The following is a 24,750-nucleotide window of genomic DNA, read 5'->3' on the forward strand; positions in this document are numbered from 1 at the left end:
ACCATTCTTTTCAGATTGGTGAAATATTAAGTTGGAAAAAAAAAAGAAAAAATGAAAAGGCAGGAAGGCAATATCAGACTCACCATTATAGCAGGTGTGACAGTCAATTGAAGGCAAGAAATGAGAAGCACAAATATTAAAAGGATGGAGAAAAAAATGTATTTTACCTGGATATGCTCCCGATAATGAACCCAAAAGTACTAAGGTTTAATAAGTGAATGCAATACGGGGGCCAGTACCAAAACATACACAACTAATAGCTTACTTACTGACAGCGACCAGACAGAAAATACGGTGGACCTAAGTGAAAAAAAAAATGGTAAAATCTCACTGAGGACATAAAAAAAGACTTGAGTAGTTGTAGAGAGACTTTCTGGGATAGGAAGATGTACTGGGGTTAAGAAAGGAGATACCCCAAATTAAACCATACCTTTAATCTAATTGCAACTCAAATCAGTTGGTGAGGTCTTGACAAAAGAATTCTAAAACTTACCCAGAAGAAAAAATGTGCAAGAACAGCTGAGTAAATTTTGAAAAACAACAGCGATGACGGGCACTTTTTCACACCAGATATTACCAAGTAGGACAATAACAAACGTTGCAAGGCGGGGGGGGGGGGGTGGGTCAGGGAAGGGGTGGGGAGAGGCAGGAGACTGCTGAGGGAATCCCCACCTCTGGGTCAGGCACCACATTAATGGTTTGGATTGGTTTTACAAAGCTCGGTCAATTTATTATACGCAGCCAACATTTATTAAATACCACGCGGTGGCCGGCATTAGGGACAGAAGAATGAAGATGGGACTGGTCCATATCCCCACGGAGCCTTCTGTCCCGGGGAAGGTGATTAAACAATGAATTCCAAATGTGATAAGCGTTACAGGGTGGTGGGGGCTGGGGGAGCTTTTGGGGCACGGGGACAGGGGTCTGGGAAGACTTAAAGAACCCAGTAGGAGCCACTCTCCACCTCACAAAGGAAATACTGACCTTCCATACACCCATGGTGCCCATGCCTCAATTGATGGGAGGTTTGTCTATTGATCTGGTAAATCTAAACCAGGGGTGTGTGGACTGGTTTCTTCAGATAGATGGCCAGTGGTCAGTACCAGCCTTGAAGACAGTCCTTTGCCTCAGCCCTGACCTTTGATACCATCTGTGGACCCATGAAGTTCTGAAACTGAAGCGTGCATCTGCATCCCCTGGGGGCCTTGTTAAAACTACACCGGGACCACCGCGCAGGGTCTGGTCCCGGAGGTCTGGGATGGGGCTGGAGGATTTGCTTCTACCTATCAGGTTCCAGGTGAGATCTTGAGTCAGTTCTGACTTGGAAAACGACAATTCAGGGCTAACTGTGGACTGAAATGCATGGCACCATTCTAGAACAAAGGTAAACGTGACTGAAAGTCAAGGGTGTGGAATGAGTCATTCACTTAAAAATACATAAATGTCTACTGGGCAAAGACACCTGCACTGGCAGCGGTTGAAATACTGCTCAGATGTTCTCATGGTGAGAGGCGCCCCCTGCTGGCCATGGGTCTCTGTGAGCCACAATCATCCTGGGGCTAAGACAACACTTCCTGTGGCCTCCATCGTCTCAGAACTCTGCATGTTCCATCTTCCAAGGCTCACCCTTCCCAGTCTGGCCCCAACTATGCAAATGGAGGTGGTTAGGACACTCTTCATCCTGCCCCTGATTCAGGAGCATGTCAGTATTCACAAGAAGTCTGGGCTTCTGGGGCATCCCTCATCCCCAAAACCTTCGGTTGTATCTTCTGGAACTCATGTTCAGCCATCAGCAAAATGTCCTATATCCTCAAACTCTTGTATGAACGTTCCTTCACCTTCTCGCTCAAATGGAAACCTGGCGACATGGTTTCTCCTGCAGCCTCTTAGGGGGACTTGGCTCTCTCTCTCACCTCTTCCTCCTCTGAAGTGGGCTGGTACGTGGGGCAGGCACCCCTTGGTTCTCACCACCACCGCCAGCCTTCTTCTTCCTTTGTCCCGTTGTGAGTCTTACGTCCCCAGATGCGATGCCTCCTCACCCCTCCAGGACACATTGCCCCAGCACATCCCTCCTACTCCTGCAGCATTCTCCCCCTTTCTAACGATTCTTCTCATCAGCCCATGAGAAGCGTTTAATTTCCACCTTGGGAAAAAAGAAACAAACCCAAACCTCTTTCCCCCACCTTCACTCCCCGATACTGTCCAATTTTTCTCCTTGGAAGCACCCTGAAAAGATGTCCACATTTGGGGGGCTCTAATTTCTCTCCTCCATGGCCTCTTGAGCCAGTCCCATCAGATTTTCCCCACCACGCCACAGAAACGGCTCTTCTCCAACGACCCCCACATGCCAACCCTGCCCCCAGTGTCCAGTTCTCTGTCCTCATCTGTACTATTTGGCACAGCTGACCGCACCTCCTTGGTCCCGGATGTCCCTTCACCTTCAAGCTCAGAAACCCAACCGGGTGCACAACACCTTAGCATTTATCATGTCTGCATGAGCTCCCGATCTTTCTTCCCCAAACCTGCTCCTCCAACCTCCTCTTGTCTCAGAAAATGGCCACTCCACCCTGCAGCTGCTCAGACCAAGATCCTGTGGAGGGACTGGTGACTTTCCCAGCAAGTTGACAGAGATGTCAGAGATGTCAATTTTTCAGTAAGGCTTTCACTTGCCATCCCCTCTCCCATTTCTACCTTTCATCTGACTTTCCTTATCCCTATATGTTTTTCCATTCTCCTCCTGAGTATTTAGCACCCTCTGACTTGCCCCAAGAGGACAGAGATTTTGGCCTGCTCACTGCCGGGTTTCCAACACGTGGCCTGTGAATGGCCTGCAGGAGACTCGTACGTATCTGTGGGATACAGATTATGACACCTGGAGGATCACGAGGGGCTGGCAGCAAAGGAGGGGGAAGCATTGTCAGCCAAGGGAACAATCAGTGCAAATTCATGGGCTGTAGCAGTTGGGGCGGGGTGGGGGCCAAGAGGTAAGGCAGGTGGGTGGCAGGACCCAGGTCACCGTGAACACAGACTGCAGGCTCTCAGGGCCAGGAAGCTGCTGGCTCAGGCCTCCCCTCCTTTGTCCTGCTGGACTGGCATGGAGGAGACAACAGCGGGACAGCTAGGGACCCTGTGCACAGTCCTAGGCCCCTTGGGTCTTCCTCGCTCACTGCCTTGCACAAGCTCCGCTGAGAAGCCCATCGTGCCCTGACCCGACCACTTGCTAACTGGAAAACTGACAGGACAATGTTTAAGAAAAAAAAAAAAAATCATCTCATCAGTGGGGTGGGAGCTTATTCACTGCCCTCAGAACCAAACTGTCCTCCTTGTGTGGTGACACAGCCATCAATCCTACAGCTGGTGGGGAACAGGCCCAGGCTCTGGATGAAGCCCCTGATCACCTTGGGCAGAACATGTGAATCCTACTAGAGCCAGGGCTCTGGACCCAGCCTCCTGCCAGGACAGGAGAGCCGGAGAAGCTGACTGGGCATGGAGGCGTCAAAGACCCTGGTGGCCCTGGCCCCCACTTGGATGGGGCCCAGTCAGAAAAAGTCCTACATTTTCATTGTGAGAGACTGAGCGGGTGGTGGGGACACACAAATTCCTGCCAGCAACAAAGACCCACCTGTTTTCCGTTGGCCCTCATCTCCCCTCTTCCTTTGTATTAATTCACACACCAAAAAATCATTTGAAATTAATATATTCTGGGTAAACACATTCACTTTCTTTTAAATTTGCAAAACCCTCCAATGAAAACATTTGAATATGTAACACAAAGGCCCGTTTTCTTTGGGAAGCATGGATCATTTCCAAGGTGAAAGGCAGCATAAACATGTCCTAAGTAAGAGGCACATTCACAATAGTACCAAGCTGGAGTAATAAACAGATTTGGGAGATTATTATTGTGTTTTGAGAAAGAATCCTTACTTGTCTGAACCGTGGGGGAGTTCGAGTGTGTTTTTATTTTAATGGATTAATCATTTATGTCTGAAGGTCTCCCTCCTTCCTATGAAGGCAATGCAGGAGGTTTGCATGAAGTTATAAATCATGTCAGTGTTTGGGCCTCATCTCTGGGAGGCCTGGTCTACGGGGAAGTCATACTAATAATTTGAGAGAGGCCAACCAGGTCAAGGCAGAGCTGTGGATGGAGAAGCCCCAGAAGGTGGTGGCCCAGCCTGTATATGGGGTCCTGCCCCTGCCATCAGGGAGTGGGGCAGCTCCAGAAAGAAGTATTTTATCCCTGGTTTGGCAAGTTTCTCTGGGCCCTGATTTTCCCCTCTGTATAATGGATTGGAGGCTCTCTGAGGGGCCATCAGCTCAGACCATCTGTGTCCACAAACTGTAGTGAAATATGGCTGAGATAACCCCTAATCTCTCCCATATCTGTCCCACCCTGGACAGTAAACAGGCATTTTCTGAGCATTTTAGATATAGCAGATCTCATCAGGCTGATAAGGCAAGAGGTACTACTGTTATTCCCATTTTATAAGTATGTTCACTTGCCTTCTTTGTATGCCAAAAGCACTTGAACCCAGGTCTCTCTGGCTCAGAGTTCAGCTCTTGACTGTGTGACAGAGTTGTCGCCTGATGGGAGCTGCACCGTGCCTAGGCTGGAAAGCCCTACCCAGTTCCTGCCCCCTGGAGTGGGATCTCTGTGCCTTTGCCCACCAGCCACATGTGAACTCCCCAGCACCTCTGCCCATTGGCTTGGAGTCTTCGGAGCACTCAGAGAAGCAGTTAACTAGGCGGGGCCCTCTGTCCTCCCTTCTTCATCCCCCCAACCCCTTCCCTCTGGTTGAAGAGAAACTATCTGGAGGAATGGACACAGAACATCGCTCCCTGACTGTGTGTCCACACACAGCTTCCACTCAGTAAGCCACAGGCCAGCTTCCGGGCCAAGTGGGGACTGAACCAGACCTCCTGCAGCACTGCTGGGCAACAGCACCGAATTCTAACCAGGCAGCTCAGGATCTTCATGGTTTTCAATCATGCTTGGGATGAATGACAAAAGGGAACCAATCCCAGGGATGAATTTCCTCCTGCCTTCTCTCCCACTTCCTCAGGAGACTCCTGAGCAAGGCAGCATTCCTGCTGTCGTGAGCACCAAGGGTGCCTCCTCAGCTTCCCAGGGGCTCCGCCAGGAAGCCTCTGGCACCACGCTGCAGCCTGCAAAGCTCCCTGCGTCTGGTGCCACTGTGAGCCTTGCATGGCACCCCAGCCTTCCTGGGACCTGAAGCAGCATCGGGAGTCTCCACTGTGATGGGCCGAGCCCCAGCTGAGCTGGACAAGCGAGCCACATGGCTTGCCAACCTCAGTCCTGCTGAGGCCCGGCTGGCCCTACATTCCCTGCTGTAGCTCCTTCATCATGTGCTCAGGCTGCCAGCTGTTTTCGGCCAGGCCTGAGCTCAGCACGAGGGGCAGAGGGACATGAGGCAGGATGCCTGTCCCCTGTCCTCCACAGTGTGTGGCTGACACCTGCATCCACCATCTGGATTCTTTAATAGCAAGAACATGATGCCCTGGTAAGGAGGGGTAGGGTAAGGCAGGGCAGGGCAGGTGTTAAGAGTCTGGGCTTTGGAGTCAAGATGTGCTTTGCAGTTCCTAACTGCAGGGCTGGGATCCTGAGACCACCGAATCCCTCTGAGCTCCAGTCACCTCCTTTATGAAACGGGGATGCCACACCACAGGTATTCAGCATTTGCTTTCCTAACTGTGTCTTTCACACCATTCTATTTTCAACATCTTGTCTTCCCAGACAAATACAACTTTTTTCCCTCTCAGTCTGACACAGAGCTTAACTTCTCTAACACTCGGAAAACCTTGCTTCTTATTTCCAGGTCAGCAGGCAGTGGACTTAGGTCTCTGGGAGGCAACTCCACCTACTTGAGCATGGTGCTTCCATGAGGGAGCTGGCTAGTGGACCCACACGTCACCCCCAAGTGCTGGGAGTCAGCCCAACCCAAGAACTTCATGAGCTCCTGCAGCTAGAGGCGCCCCCCCACCCCCGCCCCCAGTGGCCTCACCTGGCTGTCATGGGGCCAAGCACAAAGGGTCAATTTAATGACAAAAAAACCCTGATCACCAAGATCCCAGCATGCTCCTGACTACTGATCGTGTTTCCGCTGGAAGAGAAGCCTTAAATCTTTCCGCAGTTAGGAAATAGATCTCAAGTGGCCTCTTTTGGTTCTCAGCGGTTGGTTTTGCTTTATGTAGACTCCCCTGGGCCAAAAGCAGCCTCTTCGGTGGAGACTAGGTCATGGTGGGGCCGGTGGGTGTGGGTGGGAGGTGTTCAGGGAGGGACTGAACAGCTGCATAGCCTACTTCCCATCTGGAGGGAGGGGCTCATTCTCTAGCTGGAGCTGAGGGTACCTCATGGTGCTTCTGGGTTTGGGCTTTGCTCTTGGATTCAGCACTGGGTGTGACTAACAGACTCACCCACATCATGACCACAGACTCACAAGTCTGGGGAGACATGGGGCAGAAGGGCATGGACTTGCCCTTAGCACCATGGACTTGCCAGTTAGCATATGAAGTCATCTAAGACCACACAGTCCCTTCCAGAGGCCCAGGGCAAGTACAGGCTCTCACCTGTGAGGCACTCAGTTTCCCTGGCAGGTGGCTCCCCTCCCCCTCCTCAGAGGTTCTTTTGTAAGAAATAAAGGAGAAGAGGTTCAAGCTCACTAAGCCCCTCGTTCTTGTGAAGTGGGGTCAGGATATAAAAGGCTAAGAATCTGTGAATACTGCTTCATTTGCCTTGTCCAGGTTTATCGGAGGACCCGAAGGACCTGGGGTGAGCCATGTCGAGTTGTTTCACAACCAAGCGGTCACCGACATTGTACCACGCCGGGCACTCCTTGCCAGGTTTAGAGGGAAAAGCCCTCTTTCTGTTACAGAGCACGTGCTCTGCCCTTGGAGCAGCCCCTGGTGCCAGGGAGCCCCAGACACTGCCTGCTGGCTACACTGGACAGTGGCCTCTGAACCTAGTCTGGGTTAACTCACCTAGTTGTAACTAGGAACCCCTGGGTTATTTCTGGAGAAATCCAGTGACTTCATTGTAGGCCTGGATTTAAGCCAGCAAGCACAGCTGCAAACCCCCAAAGAATTAAGTATGTCCCAGGGTAAGGGAAATACTAAGATATGGCCTAGGCATGTATGGCTATAAAAATCCTACAACATCCCGCAGGGTAAATGTAGACACCAGCTGAGCTCACCCCAGTTGTCCTTAAATGGCTTGTTACCATGATTCCAGAGGTAAGTGAAATGGAGCCTCATTATGTAATCATTCTTAACACCTTGCTCACTTTATCTCAGAGCAGAAGCCCCGGCCACCAGCTGGCACAAAAGATCTAGGGCAGACTTGGAGTTTCCACACTGCCGTGATACTTGAACGCCCTGCTCAGTGGTCGAAGTGGAGCCCCGCTGGGCTTGGCTGGATGAATCTAACTTCTGTGGGGTGCTGACCACGGCACTGTGATGGCCTGCTTGTCTTGATGGCTGAAATGGCCAGGTTGGGGCATCCAGTGGTGTGACACAGAGGTCAAAGCATGGTCCTGGGTCTAGGAAGACACCCACCAGTGGTGTGGCTGAAGATAAGTGACCTTACCTAGAGATTCATCTATAACGTGGGTTAAAATACACTGACTGGTGAAGTCTACATGACGTGTTAGCACAGGGCTTGGCCAGCCTAAGTGCTCAGAAAACACTGGCTATTTCAATGGCTTGTGTTGTCATCGGGAGGAGCTTATTCTTCTCAATTTCTAGGAGTCCTGGAAACACGGGGGGTCTGTGAGAAGCAATAAAAATGTCCCAAGCCTGCTCAGGTTCTGTCTTAGCTTGGTCTCAACTGAGGCTTGTTGAGCCTCTTAGGGAGGCATACGGGAAGCAGGCCCTGGTGTAAGAGGTAATGCCTCCCCACTTGACAGGTGATTCGGGTGAACACCACCTGGGAGAGGAATGTTGTGTTGTAGACAGTGTCAGCTACTCAGTGGGTCCAAGAGCACAGCAGCTGGCTGTCGCTGAGGCACCGGTACATTCTATGGGGACTCCACTAGAGCCCCAGCTGCTGAGTGTGATTTGCCTGAGTAGCTCACCCCCTTGCACTGGGATCATCTCATCAAAGAAGGCTTCGGGTGAAGTCATACGGAGAAACTAGTCGGCAGACTGCCCTTTCTCCACTGTTGCCCTTTACTTACTACAGGGATGAGATACTTGGGGCTCAGACAATCTTTAAGATAGAGTACGGGACGGGGAGGAGTGCTGTGAGCAGCATTTCGGGAACGCTTTGAAGGGACGACATGCATGGAGCCATTTACTAACCATTCACCTGCAGGACGTGGGTCTGGAAGAGCTCCTCATGGCCGGAGGCGTGGCAGGTGTAGTTGCCCATGTGGATGGTGGTCACCTTGGTGATGTAGAGGGAGTCATCCTCTCCAAAGTCCTGCACAGGGTGAGGAAGACAAGGAGGTCGGTCTTTGCACTGAGTAGGCCGGAAAGGATAGATAGGTCTCCTACTTTTCCAAGAAAACAGAAACCCTGCTGTGGTAGAGCCCCTCCCTCAAGAATGTGGTGGAGGCCTCCTGAGAACAAAGGCAGGCAACGTGGCCCAATCAACATGACTCTGGAACTTGCACTGTGTCCAATCAGACGATATGTCACCAAATATAGGAGACAAAGAAGTAGAAATTGCATAAAAGCTACACCCCGCTGCACTTGAGACTCAGTTTTTTTGGTACGAACCCACTGAGCTCGTGCCGGCAGGACGAATCAAGTTGCTTCCTGGACAGACAAGCCTCGGCGTCCCGTCACTCTGCGTGAGAATCCTGCTACACTGTAGCCGAGCTGCCTGCGAGGCTGTGATGGCCCGGGCAGCGGGGACCCAGTCGCTCTTCCGTGTTGCTTGCCTCGACCTGATATACTCACTTAACGCCTTATTCAGCCTGTGAGGCCAGGCTTGAATACCTTCCCCACACACTCCCTCAATTTCTAATCACTGGGCTCGTTTGCCCCTCCTACTAATCCTGGGTCTGCTCGGTTGGTTTCCTGGGCTTCTCACCCACCTGCTGAGAAGCTCTGGCGGGCAGCCTTGTTTAGGGCTGGCAAGTATTTCTTACAAAACTCGACACCCCCAAAACAAATAATCCAATTAAAATGGGCAGAGGGCACGAACAGACATTTCTCCAGAGAAGCCATCCAGATGGCCAACAGGCACATGAAAAGATGCTCAGCATCACTTATCAGGGAAATGTGAACCAAAACTACAATGAGGTATCATCTCACACCCGCGAGGAGAGCTAAAATCAACAACCCAAAAAACAACAGGTGCTGCTGAGGGTGTGGAAGAAAAGGCGCCCTCTTGCACTGCCGGTGGGAATGCAACGTGGTACAGCCACGGTGGGCAGTAGCATGGAGGTTCCTCAAAAAGTTCAAAGTACAAGTAGCTTATGATCCAGCAATCGCACGGCAAGGTATTCAGCCAAAGAATACAAGAAGACCGATTCAAAGGGATACACGCACCCTGATATTTAGAGCAGCATTATTTACAACAGCCAAGATAGGGAAACAGCTCCAGTGTTCATCACCTGATGAGTGGATAAAATAGATGTGGTACACGCGTCTCCAGTGGGATATTATTCAGTCATAAAGAATGAAATCTTGTCATTAGCAAAACTATGGGTAGAGCTAGAGACTATATATACTAAGTGAAACAAGTCAGCGAGAGACAAATACCATATGCTTTCCTTCATGTGGGGAATTTAAGAAACAAAATGAACAAGCAAAGGGAAAAAAATAAGACAGAGAGGCAAACCAACGAACAGACTCTTAACCATAGAGAACAAACGGCTGGTTACCAGAAGGGAGGTGGGTGGGGGATGGGTGAAATAGGTGATGGGGGTTAAGGAGGGCACTTGTGATGAGCACTGCGTGATGTATGGAAGCGTTGAATCGCTCTACTAGACACCTGAAACTAATATTACACTGTGCGTTAACTGGAATTAAAAAAAACCGAGAAAGTTTTTCTTAAAGGGACAGACAGCAAATCTTTTCGGCCTTGTGGGCCATAGGGTTTGTGTTAACTACTCAACTCTGCCTTGTAGCACAAAGATAATCATGACAGTACATACATTAATGAGCACCACTAAGCTCCACTGAAATTTTATTTAAAAAAGTAGGTGGGAGAACAGATTTGGCTTGCAGGGAGACTTGGCCTACCCCTGGTTCAAATCCACCTTCCCCAAAGACTTCCAGGCAGCTTACAGAGACCTAGATAACCTGAGAAGGGGAACAGAACCCTGAGGAAAATGAGGGCAGACAAAAAACTAGGGAAGGGACATAAAAGAGAACCAGGAGGGGCTGATGCCAGGGGTTCAGTAAGAAAAAACTCAGTAAGCCCAGACTCTATGACCTCTGCAGCCACACAGTGTGGGATCCTCTAGGCCAGTGTAGAGGGGAGGATGGGCAGGAGGTGGCCTTGGCAGGTCGGAGTCCCTGAGGAGCATCCGATGGGCAAGGAAGGCCTGCCCCAGGGCCTGTCGGGTCCGATGCACTCACTCTTGCAGGACCAGGCACTGTGTGGGCCCTGGCCAGACACCAAATACAGACATGCCGGCGAGTGGTATTGCCGGGTGTTTCTGGGACACCCCTCATTCAGATCTGGACTTAGCTACTCCGCATCTTTGAGGGGTGGGGCTCAGAACTGACAGGATGGAGGAGGTCCTGGCTTCCTGGTGAGAACACAGGGCTGTGCAGTGATCGAAGTCCGGCACCAGGGCTCAGGAGACTCGGATTTTAGTTGAATTCTGTCACTGACCAAATGTCCCCTCGTCCCTCTGGGCTCTGGTTTCTCCACCTGCCTGTGCCCTGCCCATCTCCTGGGGTGTTGGGGAGATCTGGCAAGAGAACACACGTGAATACTTCTCCCAGTGTGAGAAGTGTGACGTACGTGGGTGTGTTACTTTTCTTCTTCTTCTTTTTTTTTTTTAAGTTTATTGATTTATTTTGAGAGAGAGAGTGAGCACACATGCGGGAGGGGCAGAGAGAGAGAGGGAGAGAGAGAATTCCACGCAGCCTCTGCACTGTCAGCACAGAGCCCGATGCGGGGCTCGAAATCACAAACTGTGAGATCAAGACCTGAACCGAAATCAAGACTTGAATGTTTAACCGACTGAGCCACCTAGGCGCACTTCTTCGTCTTATTAACAGGATATGCAAAACTCCCCTTGACCTCCTAGAGCCAGCACCAAACCATCCCTCTTGCCATTCCCTGTGCCCTTTTCCATAGAAGCAATCTGGTGGCAGGAGGGAGGGAAGGCTATCAATCACCGTGGCACAAAGGGTTGTCAGAGGGCAGCCGCAGAGCAGCTCCCGGAAACGCTGACCCTCTGCCTTGCTCACCATCCAGGGCGCCCCACCACAACCATCATGAGACCCATCAAGATGTTTTTTGGCTAATTAGCCCAGTGAGGGAGTGCAGGCCCAGAGAGAGGCTTGGGGTAGGGCACAGCAGGGAAGGTGGATCATGGATGCAGGCATTTTCAGGGGGGAAAAAAAGTACACAACAGCATTCCCGATGGAGTAAAATATTGGAGAGGGCTGCTAGAGCCCAGTGAGTTTTCTCTGAAGCATTGCTCTGCTTAAAAAAGCCCCATTCCTATCACTTCCATAATAAAAATAAAACACCAGATAGCTGATTTGTCCTGTGTCATAACAGAGTCATAAAGGGTTCATACCTGAGTTGCTTATGAAAAGTTAATGGTTAGTCAGTTCTGGGGCTGACATATTTCTAGTCTAAGCTGTTTGTGTGTCAAAACCTAAGTCTGGAGGAAAATAGATTTTGCTTGGAGGCTTGGTGGCAAGATGGCATCTTGAAAAGAGGGCAGGGAAGTAGGGTGCGGTCCCTACCTCGGGAGCCCCTGAATATCTCACCTGCTTGGGTCTAGGGCAGACTCCATCCCAAAGAACAACACCAGAGCTGCTAGCAGGGGGTCTGGTGCTGGGGTCCCCCTGGCACTTTCCTTCTCCTGCTTCCCTGAGCCTTTGTACCCACACCCCTTCCTCACTGGAGGGCCCTTGAAGCCGGGCTCGGGTTGTGGTGCCCCCTTGATGAGGCTGTGCAGTCAATGGGGATGACAGGTTGCTCAGGCTGAGAAGCGCGCCAAGGCCAAGGTTTCCACAAATCAACCGCAAAGTGATGGATTGGTCATAACACCAGCTCACAGTCTTCAAGACCTAGCTCTGTGCTGGGAAGCTTCATACACATTGTCTTGTATAATCCTCAGAAATAAAACTCCCAAGCCAGAAAATGAAACAAGGGGCATCTGGGTGGCTCAGTTGGATAAGCATCCGACTTCGGCTCAGGTCATGATCTCGGGGTTCTTGGACTCAAGCCCTGAGTTGGGCTCTGTGCTGACAGCTCAGAGCCTGGAGCCTGCTTTGGATCCTCTGTCTCTCTCTCTCTCTCTGACCCTCCCCCATTCATGCTCTGTCTCTCTCTGTCTCAAAAATAAATAAATATTAAATTTTTTTTAAATAGAGAATGAAACAAAAGCCCAGTCCCCATAGGGCGAGGAAGCAAGCTCTCCTTCACAAGGTCTGCAGATTCTGATTTTCTCTCACCACCTCCACTGCACCCGGTGGCCCAATGCACCATCTTCTCACCTGGGGGACAGCAGGGATCCCCACTTCTTCCCCTCTGCTCTGTCCTCCACATGGCAGCCAGACCCTCCCCCCTCTCTCCGAGTCACAGCTCTAGAGGGTCTGCAGGGATGGCCTGCCATCCCCACCTTCTTCCACTCCCCCCTGCTCCTTCCACACTGGCACTGTGGCATCCTGCTCGCACTCCAGGCATCCTGTCCCGTCCTCCCGAAGGCGGTCAGTCTGGTTGGCACCCCCTCCTTGAAGTCTGCTCTAATGTTAACTGCTGAGATAGGGTTGAGAGCCCTCCCTGTAGCCCTCACCCCCATCCCTCACTTGCCCTTTTCTCTCCCTCTCTCTCTTTCTCTTTCTGGCACTTACTACCACTTAGCATACCATTTGTATGTCTCCCTCCGACTGGGATGTGAGCTCCCCAGGGAGGGCAGGGACTCTGGTGCTGCACGGTGCTCCCTGCCGTGCCCCCAGTGCTTGGCACGGGGCCTGGCGTTTGTTGGGCCCTCAGTAGTGATTCAGCAACTGGATTGCACAAGCCGCTGAGCGAGGCTTTCCGCAGGGACTGTGTTCTGGTTCTCTGGGTTTGCAAACTGGGGCACCCACCTCTTGCCTTCCCATCCACCTGAGTGTTCAGAGACATGGGGTCAAAATGAGGCGGCTGGCAGGAAGGCAGAGAACTGATCCCAAGCATGGGGGATCCCAAGCATGGGGGATCAGCATGGGGTGGCCTCTGCTTCCCCACCCCATCTCCTTCTCCATGCTGTGTTCTTCAGGCCAGCCACAGAGGCTGGGATTGACCAAAGAGAAGGCTCTACCCAGAGCAGCAGGCAGACACGGAAAAGCCCATGCGTGCCATGCCAGGCTCGGCTGATGACTTCTGGTGAGCCCCTAACGACGTCATTTAACCTCTCTGTCTGTTTTTCCTCATTTCTACTGGCAGCAGGGGCACAACTCCTGAGCGATCACTCAGGTGCTGAGGGGTGTGCATCAGTTCTTCAAGGGCATGATGGGATGCTGGATATGTTACGGCTCTCCTTCAAGCACCTAAGTCGTTACCAGCCTGTGACTTAGGCCCTGGGGAGAAGCTGACTGGGCAATAAATAAAATAATGTGTCAGGGCTAAAACAATAGGCATCATATAATCATAGAACGAAATGCATATTGTTTTCTGGAACATGAATACTGGCTACTGAAATCAAATTTACCTCATTGGATGCGAAGAAATTACTTTAAAAATTGATTTATAACAAGCTACATAATACTAAACCTGCAATCCTTCCTCTCCTGAATGTTCTTTGAGATGTGTCTGAATGCTGCTATCAATGCTTGATTGCATCTCTGTAATTGTCTTTTTATGGATGGCTTTTTTTGTTGTTGTTGTTCTGAAGCACAAAAATGTATTAGCAAAATCAAGGTTCCTTCCAGAAATAAACAGATGACAGATTAGACCATTCTTTGTACTGATGCACATCTGTCTTTGGGAAAGAGACAATTTTACTAAAAGGCATAGTTTTTGTCTTTTAAAAAGCTATTTTGTAAGTATCTGCCCTTAATAAAGAAAGTAATTAAATGAGACTTAAGTATTAAACAATATTTAAGCAGAGGGTAGATGGGGGAGGTTGTCATAGTGATACATGTGACTCAGGTCTAAGTAATATGAAAATGAGCCATCAGTGCTGAATATTTAGCGACTAGATGTGAAACACGAGGACTCCAGGGTGATTTTAGAGTTTAGGTTAATGATACTGTCAACGCCACAAGTTAAGACTCACTTTAGAACCATTTATTCAGAGCTTTTCCGACCCTGCCTTTCTCAGTAGTGGAGTCCTTCTCAGGAGCCCTCTGCCCTGGCTCTCTTTGGGGAGGAAAGAGTCAAGGAGAGGATCTTTGTCCCATGCTGGTTCGATTTGGCCCCTAGAACCACTCACCCCAGTGTCCCTCCTGCATGAACGTTTCAACACAAAGGACCCAAACACTGAACAATACGCAACCCCTTGGTGGTGACCAGGCTTCAGACATGTCCATTATCCAGACCAAGCAAGGACCAGATGCATCACAGTGGGCACACAGAAACATCCACGTGAACACACAGTACACATGAGCATGCGCGTGTGCCCTCATGTGCCCTCCCACCCCCATGCCTCTGTAGTTGACCACCCTGACCCACACTGCGGTCTCCGTGCTGGTCACTTCCTTCCAGACCCTTATAGAACATTCTTGCCACTCTGCACGCACCTGCTCAGAGTTCTCTTAAGAAGTCCCTGCAACTTAAAGCAATCCCTAAGTAGCTGCTGAACATCTAGGGTAGGGTGGAGCTGCTATGGACAGTCACGTTCAGTGTGAGCAACCCAAAGTTGGTCAGTTCTCTTGCTTATTCCCAGCTCCAGGCCAGCGAGCCACAGGAGTGAGAGGAATCACCATGGGGAGAGCTCCTGGCTTCCCTGGGATTGCAGGGAGTACGCGGTCACTGGCTGACCTGGCTTTTATTTTCAGGTTCCCCTGTGATTGTGACTGCCAAAGCGGAAGCACCTTATCTCTCTGTGTACCACCGTATTGTCCCCAACGTGTGGCTCAGCTGGTGTTTGCTGAACAAATGGAGGTGTGTTAACCACTTGTGCTGGCTCTCAGGGAGCCCTGAGGGGAAGGGTAGTCAAGAAGTAATGTTATCCAGAGAGCGGTCTGGCTTTTGTTCGCCTGGGGGCTTTGGCCACTAGACTGCCTAACGATGTGATTTCTGATGGGGGCTCTGGCCATGCAGTACCAGCTCTGTCTCCCAGGGGCTAGGAGGTAGAGGTCAGCCACGTGAGCAACACGTGGTCAAGCTCTCACAGAAGCTCTGGACACCAGGCTTGGGTGAGCTTCCCTGGCTGGCGATACTTTGTGCATGCTGTTACATGGCAACGCTGGGAAAAGGACACGTTCGTGACTGCACCGATGGACAATGGAAGCGCTGCGTTTGGACCCTCCTGGATTCTGCCTCATGGGCGGTGTTGGCGGAGGGAGGCTTCTTCTCTTGGCTGATTTTTTTTTTTCTTATAAACCCCAGAAATTCAGAAGTTCAAGACCAAGGTGTTGGCAGATTTGGTGTTTGTTGAGAGCCTGTTTCCTGGTTCTTGGAAGGTTGTTTTTTTCTTTTTTTGCTGTAACCACAGATGGTGGGAGGGGTCAGGACTCTCCCCCCCTTTTTTTTTTAAATTTTTTAAACATTTTTATTTATTTTTGAGACAGAGAGAGACAGAGCATGAATGGGGGAGGGTCAGAGAGAGAGGGAGACACGGAATCTGAAACAGGCTCCAGGCTCTGAGCTGTCAGTATAGAGCCCGACGCGGGGCTTGAACTCACGAACCGCAAGATCATGACCTGAGCCGAAGTCGGACGCTTAACCGACTGAGCCACCCAGGCGCCCCTGGGACTCTCCCTTTTAATAAGGGCACTAATCCCATTCATGAGGGTCTACCTTCACGACCTATTCACCTCCCACAGGTCCCACCACCAAATACCCTTACAGTGGGGAGTAGGTGTGAACACATGAATTTTGCTGGGATATAAACATTCAGTCTATGGTACAGACGGATGCTTCCACACAAGAAACGATGAACAGAGGATAAAGGAGTTCAAATTCTGAGAAACAGATATCAGACTTACACCCAACATAACTCTACAAATAGATTAAATATATGAAGCAACATTTTAACACGCGGTCTCTGATCTTTAAGAAAGGAAAACATGAGATGATGTCCACACTCTCTCCAGCTCTCTGTTTGAGGGCATTTTCCAAACCGTAGCACAGACAACCAGCACTCACAGAACGGCAGCAATGGAAAAAGAGGTCAGAACACAGGTCTCTTGAGATACCTAGAATTTGTGAGCTGGGGTAGCAGAGAGGATGGGGCTTTGAAGGAAATTTCTTAGGGGGGCCCTTGAATCACTGGCTGGACACTAACTTATAGATGCTCAGGGTGAGACTCTGCCAAGCCTTGCAGATCACATATCCCAGGAGTCTGTGAGTGGAGTGGAGATCCCAGAAATGGCATACTGTTGAGAACAGTTGGGGTTTGGACCATCCAGAATAGAGAGACCTTGCTGAACATGCCAGGTATCCCCGTGGCTGATTTTAATCTATGCTCTTCCACTGTAATAAACCATAACTGCGAGTATAATAGCTCTCAGCGAGTTCTGTGATAACTTCTGGCAAATTATGCAGCCTGAAGGTCGTTTTGTGTACTCCCCAAACTTGTAATTGAGGTCACAGTGAGGGAGGGCTTGTGTGGATTGCTACCTCTCACTTTGCAGTCGGTTCCAAAATTCAATCAGGGGGATCCTGACCCAGTTGTGTGGATGTCGAGCATTTGGCCTGGGGGCAAACCTGAATGTCCAAGCGCACATGGGTGTCTAGACACTTGGAACAGGAAGCTCATGTCAGAGCCTGTGCTCTGAGTATCCAGCGTGTCCATCCCCAGAGCCCAGACGGCAGACACCTGTTGACTCCAGGACTCCAGGGTATCATGAGGATAAGTGGCGACTTACGGGACCTTCTGGTGGGTTGCAGGCTTTGGGTCCTCACCTGATCGGCCTGGTGTGCCCGGCTGGGGCAGGAGGGGACTCTGGTGATACACTGTACTGCAGCCATAACCTGAAGTTCCACACTGCCTCGAAACTGCACCTGGGAAACCTGCAACCCTTCAAGGGAGATGCTCCGTCATGAATCCCCGGTCTGAGAAGGCCTTATCAGCTCCTCTGACCCGAACCACACTCAGAGCCCAGACAGCCGATCGGCATTCTTGCTGTCCTTGAAACACTCCAGGGAGTATTTGATTAAATTTCCTTCCATGGTTCATTTCAGGGACCAGGAAGGCCTGCAATCAGGAATTTTCTCCGGATACACTGTTTTAAAACCGTATACGGGCATATCTCGTTTTATTGCCCTTCACAGATACTGTGTTTCTTTACCAATTGAAGGTTTGTGGCAACTCTGTGTAGAACAAGTCAATTAGGGCCCTTTTTTTCAATAGTACTTACTCATTTAGTGTCTCTGTGTCACATGTGGTAATTCTTGCAGTCTTTCAAACTTTTTCAATATTATATATGTTATGGTGATCGGTGATCAGTGATTGCCAGTCAATGAAAGCTCAGATGATGGTTTGCATTCTTTCAGCAATAAAGTATTTTTAAATTAAGTATGTACTTTTTTTAGACATATGTTATTGCTTACTTAATAGACTATAGTATAGCGTAAACATAACTTTTATATGTACCGAGACCAAAAAATTCATTTGACTCATTTTACTGTAGTATCTGCTTCATTGGATATTCATGTTATTGCAGTAGTTGGAGCCAAACTAGCCATATCTGCCAAGGTATGCCTGGAGCAGAGTGTAAACTGGTACAGCTTTTTTGGAGGAAGATTTGGTGAAATCCATCAAACTGAAAACATACTCACCCTCAGATATAGTCATTCCACTTCCTTTACTTTTATTTATTTATTTATATTTTTTATTTATTATTATTATTATTATTATTTTATATAATTTATTGTCACATTGGTTTCCCTACAACACCCAGTGCTCATCCCAACAGGTGCCCTCCTCAATGCCCATCACCCACTTTCCCCTCTCCCTCACCCCCCATCAACCTTCAGTTTGTTCTCAGTATTTAAGAGTCTCTTATGGTTTGCCTCCTTCCCTCTCTGTAACTTTTTCCCCCACCTTACTCTCGCTCATGGTCTTCTGTTAAGTTTCTCAAGATCCACATATAAGTGAAAACATGGTATCTGTCTTTCTCTGCCTGACTTATTTCACTTAGCATAATACCTCCAGTTCTATCCACGTTGCTGCAAATGGCCGGATTTCATTCTTTGTCATTGCCAAGTAGTATTCCATTGTATATATAAACCACATCTTCTTTATCAGTTCATCGGTTGATGGACATTTAGGATCTTTCCATAATTTGGCTGTTGTTGATAATGCTGCTGTTAAACATTGGGGTGCATGTGCCCCTATAAATCAGCACTCCTGTATCCCTTGGGTAAATTCCTAGCAGTGCTATTGCTGGGTCATAGGGTAGGTCTATTTTTAATTTTTTGAGGAGCCTCCACACTGTTTTTCAGAGCGGCTGCACCAGTTTGCATTCCCACCAGCAGTGCAAGAGGGTAGTCATTCCACTTCTAAGAACTTATCTTACAGACCTACTTACACCATGTGCAAAGGGGTGTGTAAAAGCTGCTTACTGCAGTACTGCTTGCCCTTAATAAAGCCTGCAAACAGGCTGAGCGTGAGCTCCCCTGAGTAGGGCTGGGGAGGAGAGCCCACACAGGGTAGGTGCTCCGGGCTCTGCACCCAGGGTCCAGAAGCTAGATCAGAACCTCCCTGAGGGACCCTGTACCTTTGACATGGAGCCACGAGTGGTCACTGAGCACAAGTGAGGCTCTGAAGTCAGTACTGTGAAGGAAGAGAGGTGACCCTGAAGAGGCCACTGAGACGTCAAAGGCCCAGTAGAGGGAATTGGTGGGGCAGAGGCCCCAGCAAGTTGTATAAGCTGGTGTATCCTGGGTCGGGGCGCATCTCTTCGGGAGCCCTGGCCAATACTCCCAGTGGCTTGAGCTCACCCAAAGCTCAAAAGAGCCAGATGATCATTTGCAACCGGGGTTTCTGATACAAGCCAGGAAGAACTGGCCAAATCCTTCGAGGGCTTCAAGTATACTGTTTTCCAAGATTTTAAAACAAAATGTACCCAAGCGTTTAATGAGATTATTTTAATGCAGAACCTATAACCACTGTCTTTCATGTTGCAAACAGCTCTCCATGCTAATCAAACGCCTCTCATCTTTTTACAATGGATTCATGACTGGTTCATATAAAGACAATAAAAATTAAATGAGTCATGAGCTCCTAAATCATTCTCTTTTGGTCTTTTTAATAACTTACTTCCAAAGCAGAGCTGGCTGAGAGCATATGCTTCATTAGAGTTATTTGTTCCTGGTTTTACACCATTTAGGCATGGGAAAAAAAGCGAACCTTTTAACACATCCTTCAAACACTGCCACAAATACTTTCTTCTAATGGGTTTTGTTTTTTTGCTCTTATCACTGTACTCCGCCTACCGACATTTGAAAGCCCCAAATAGCAAGATTCAGTGAAAGAAAAGAGTGGCTCTTTCAAGTCGTTTGAGATATACTGGGTCTGTTATAGCCCCCCCCCTCCCCCCGCTTTTTAAAAAGCTGAATACAAGAGAAACATGTTTGCTCCTCCTGAGAGTCTCCTGACCAAGCAGTTCCGCGTGCCGCACTCAGAGCCTTCCAGCCCCTGCTCTTGCTGGGGCAGAGCCCAGTGGGCTAATGAAACCCTGCAGTGTCGTGCACGTGGGCTCACATTTAGGATGGACACATGCCGCTGGGGCCCCGGGCACCACAGTGGGTACTGCTGGACAGGAGGCAGGGCCATCCAGCCCCAGAGGGAGGCCTTGGCAAGGCTGGGTGCTGGGTGTTGTGTCCCCAGAGCAAGGCTGACTTCCGGCCCTGCAAGTGCAGAGCCCTGTGAGTTGCTTCACCCCATTTCCTTCATGGACTTGGGGCGAAGAGTCAATGAGACCATACTTGTGAAAGGGCCGGCATTAAACCTGGGTCTCCCTGGAAACGGGTTAGGACTCCAGCACTGACCCTAGGAAGGATTCAGCAGTGTGACTTTGCTGATGTCATCTTCCTGCTTCTGCTCCCCTCACGGGCAGGTCTCCTGTCCCTCAGTATCATAAGGGACAGGGAGGAAGACAGTTATGAGGGGAGGGCAGGTGACACTGTTGAGGCAGGACGTGCAGACTAGCTTTGGGGACATTCACTTCACTTCATGCTGAGTGATTTGCTGCACAGTCTGGGCAGAAGGCCGAGGCCCGGAATGGCTTTGCACATTCAGTTCTTGCAGAAAGTGAGTCAGCCTTTCCCTCTCCACCCCCAGAATACCTAGGATAGAGGTCAGGGTGGGGGAGGGAGTGCATGGATATGCCTCTGAGATGGGCCCCCAGAGCCTGGCGGTGAGCCCTGAGGAGACGGGGGCTGGGGGTTGGCTCACTGGGGATGGCCTAGGCTCTGTGGCCCAGGTGCAAAAGCCAGGGGCTAGGTGTGGTCAGGGGTGGCCCTGGCTTCTCTGTGGGATTCCCATGACCCACAGATCCCTGTCTTATCACAGGACTGTATGACCACACGCGCCTCGTTGGTCCCGTCTGTTTGGATAGCTGCCGTGACAGGCATCTTACTGCTTGAGGACAAGCTTCCCCTGTGGGCTCAGGGTACAGCGCCGGACTAAGGGAGTGCCCTTCCCCTATGTGACTATGTGTTACCTGGGCAGAGCAGGGCGACAGGCCAGGGTGGGCTGACCACAGGCTCACACTGGAAGAGCCTGTGGGATGAGGGCTTGTCCTCTATCACAGCAGCATGGGCACACTCCTGGACGGCAGCTCGGAGTTCAAGCTGGGGCCCAAAGCCAGGACAGGCAGAGCTGCTGTGCCTGGACCCACCCTCAAGTCCCTGGTGCTGCTGAGGTGGGGCAGTGGGCCATGGATCCTTGAGGGTTGGGACCCAGGTGGGAGACCACAGGGCCAGGTCTGAAGGCACCGGGACTCACAGCTGCCTTACTACACAAACCAGCGGTTGGCCAGGAAGTAAATTTCAGGTGGTTTTTCGTTAGCTCTAGGGAATATGCGCTTCAATAGAAACTAATGATTTCTCATCTGACAAGCAGGAGGAGGCATAAGCCAGAGGCCCCCTTGCCTGGAGGTGCAGCAGAATTCCTGGTGCTGCTGCCCGTCTTTGGGGACTTTGCGCCCTTGGTCCCTGTGCTGCCCTCTCCTCGGAGGCGGGGTGGTGGGGAGGTTGTTTTGCCAGGTGCAGCTGAGACAGGATCCCTCATGCCCTGGGCTGCAGTGAAGCTGAGGCCTCCTGCAAAGGGGTGGCTCAGGCAGGGCCAGGGGGTGCACCAGGTCCATGCTGACCTTCCGGCAGCCTTGAGAAGTAGAGGGGACGGCGCTTAGCCGGGAGCCCTGCACAGCCAGGGGTGCTGCTCCCCTAGGGAGGTTACCGAGGAGGAAGACCCCTCCCCGACCCCAGCCAGTGGGCTCCTATTGTTTCTGGGTCCGATGTATTGGGGGTCCTCCTTGGTTGCCTATGTAGTCTGAGGCCAGAAGGGGCTCAGGTCTGCTGCAGGACAGACGTCTGACCATGTCAATACCCGAGTAAAAACCTGTTGTTCCCACAGGCCATGATCCTTTATGTTAATATTCCAAACCTGTCAGGTTCTGGCCCCATCCTGCCACTTTAGACCTCTCCCTTGCTTATCCCTGTCCCCTGAAGCCAGAAATTCTCCTTCCTCGGGTCCCCAGAACTGGCTCCCTCCTCCTAATATAGAACGGGCCATGCTGTGTTGTAATTCTGTGCTTGTGGATACAGCGTCCCCCTGGAGGCTGCGGAGAGTGTCCTTGCTCTACACCCTGGTACAGGGCTTGCGAATCGCCAGCGCTTAGTGAATCCAGGGGATGATTCCCCACGTACGCCATCTGGACGGCCATGCACACATCGGGTGACTCGTGAGTGCTCCTGACAGTGACAGTGCTCACGGGGGAATCCGAGAGTCTCCTTCTCACTTGGCTCCAGGCTAAGGGGTACATTTACTTTCTGATCAAATATTATTCTGATGCTCGAGGCATCCTTGATGTTTGCAAGTCAGAAAAGTTTAATTACATGTGTCATTAGGATGGCATTCTGTAATAGCTCTGTGACTGAATTCATTAACAGAATTCTTAACAGATAAGACAAGACAAATTAATATTTTGTTGCCCATGAAAGGTTCTCATTAAGAGAGTAGTGAAAAAGTGATTAATATTTTGTTGCCAATCAAGATGTCTCATACAACTGACAAAGAAAGGAGGCCCACACCCCTCGGAGCTCTCTCATCTGCCTGCCTTGGGTTTCGCAGGTGCGGTGCTCCGTGCCAGGCGCTAATTACAGCCGGCGATGGCGTTTCATCTCTGGCTGCAGTGGACGGGGGTGGGTGTGGGCATGCCACAGGCTGAGAACTCTAGAACACCTCAATCCCCAATCTTTGTTCCAACGGGGCTGCCCGGCCCCACCCGCCTACCCCCAGCGTGTTCTTCCCTGACCAGTTCTTGCTTTAAAAATGCCCCGTGAATCCTGATGCCCTGGCTCTATCCATCCCTGGCTTGATTTCCTCGGACGGCTGCTGTCATCACTGTCTCCAGGTGGGGCTGCCACTTATGAACACCTGCTGTGTGCCGGGCACCGGGCTAGGCACTTCACACATACGTTCAGCCTGAAAATGCCCATCTCAGGCGGACACTGTCATCCTCATTTCTCCACAGGCTCAGAGAAGTTCAACAGCTCACCCAGGGCTGCTCCGGATGTACTGGAGGCAAATGTCACTGTGTCCCAGGCTGATGTGGACACCTCAGGGTCGTATCTCCCTGCCTGGGGAGACTCATTGGGCTACCGTGGGCTGACATCGGGGACTCGGGCTGCAAGGTGCTGAGAATGTTGTTTGGCAGCAGCAGCAGCAATAATAATAACGATGGTAGCAATATCAGTGATAGTAATAATGGTAAGGACAGTGATCATAGTTAGTATGGGATGCTGCATATGAACACATCACATGTGTCTTTTCATCCTCACTATAACCCTATGAGGCAGAAGCTATTAATTATCCCCATTTAACAGAGGAAGAAACTGAGGCTTTGAGAAGTCAAGTGACCTTTCCAAGGTCACTCAACTAGTATGTGGTGGAGCTGAGGCTTAAACTGGGGTCCCTTTGACCTTAGTGCCTGTGCTATTCACTAGCAGGGCCTGTGCCTCCCTTCCCTCCCGAGGTGAAGGGAAGTGTGTGTTTGTGTGTGTGTGTGTGTGTGTGTGTGTGTGTGTGTGTGTGTGTGTGTGTGTGTGGTGTGGCTGCATGCATCGGGTGGGCATCCTTGTGGGGCTGATGTGCCCTGCACCCTCCCGTGGGGGTTTCTGGGCAGCACAGGGCCTTGCCTGTTTGTGGGCTACTGACTTGACCACAAGCAGCAAGTGTTTCCAGGGAGGTAATAAGAGGCCATTAATCTCCAGTTGCACCCACAATTAACCCAAATTGCTAACCTCACTGTGAAAAGTAGAAATGCAATTGAGTTGATGCTGGAGGCATGTTCGAGGGAGGGGAAAAACACTCAAAGTAATTTAATTAACCGATGGCAAGTGCATTAAGAGGAGTTCTGCCTCCACCTTTATTTCTGGTGTCTTTAAATAGATCATCAAGTAATGCACATGGATGTTCAGACAGACACAGGCAGGCCCGTCCTACTTTGGAATTAATCACCACTGGCCAAACTCAGTTTAAAGCTGATGCCCTGCCTTGAGAGATTTTGCACACACAGACCTGTGAACCCCAAAACACACCCTCCCCAAATCTTTGTAAACAGGACAGTACCTCTCCTTGCTAAGATCTCAGACAAGGCCTGGGCATCTCAGGCTCGGACGACAAAGGACTCTGCCCACTCAGCCTCTGTCTATCAAGCACCCAGCAGGGTGGTGTTGGTAGCACCGTGGGGAAGCTGCAAGGAAATAATCCTGCCCCACATGACAAGAGTGGGAGAAGGGTGTTCCATGCCAGGCTGTGCCCAAGACAGGACCTCCACGGTGACCGGCCCTCTGCCCATCTGCTTCCCCGTGATCTTCAGGGTGGAGCTAAAGGGCCTAGTGAGAGCAGAGTCCCAACCTGGTTTCTACAGAATTTTAGGCTGGGCTCTCTCCCCACAAAGCAGTCTCAGAGTTGCAAAGAATCTTCATGGTCATGGGGTTTAGCTGTCCTTGTGTGGCTACTAGCATTGCTGACCACGGTCTTGCTTGAGTTTGCATGCCTCTGGTAATGGGGACCTCACTGCTTCCTTGATGGCTCACTCTGTTTCGGGGCCGCTAGGATGGCCGTAATGGTGTTCCATCTCAGCAGTCCAAACTGGTCTCTTTTAGGGGAGCACCCTGGCCCTTTGTGCTTGTTGAGCTCATGGGGTCACATGGCCCAGCCTGGCTCCTGCTGCGTTAGTACCTCCCTCACCACCTCAGCGAAGTTACCCAGAACT

General features: G+C 50.5%; 1 protein-coding gene across 1 annotated transcript in view; it reads right to left on the bottom strand.

The window, feature by feature from the left end:
- FSTL4 (follistatin like 4) overlaps positions 1–24,750 on the bottom strand; it is a 209,270-nt gene that overhangs the window by 33,358 nt on the left and 151,162 nt on the right. The window contains exon 7 of the mRNA XM_042955606.1: positions 8,314–8,434. Coding sequence (XP_042811540.1) covers positions 8,314–8,434 — 121 coding nt within the window. The remainder of the gene's footprint in view (positions 1–8,313; positions 8,435–24,750) is intronic.

The sequence above is a fragment of the Panthera leo genome, chromosome A1 (assembly GCF_018350215.1).
Source record: "Panthera leo isolate Ple1 chromosome A1, P.leo_Ple1_pat1.1, whole genome shotgun sequence".
NCBI classification, from domain to species: domain Eukaryota; kingdom Metazoa; phylum Chordata; class Mammalia; order Carnivora; family Felidae; genus Panthera; species Panthera leo.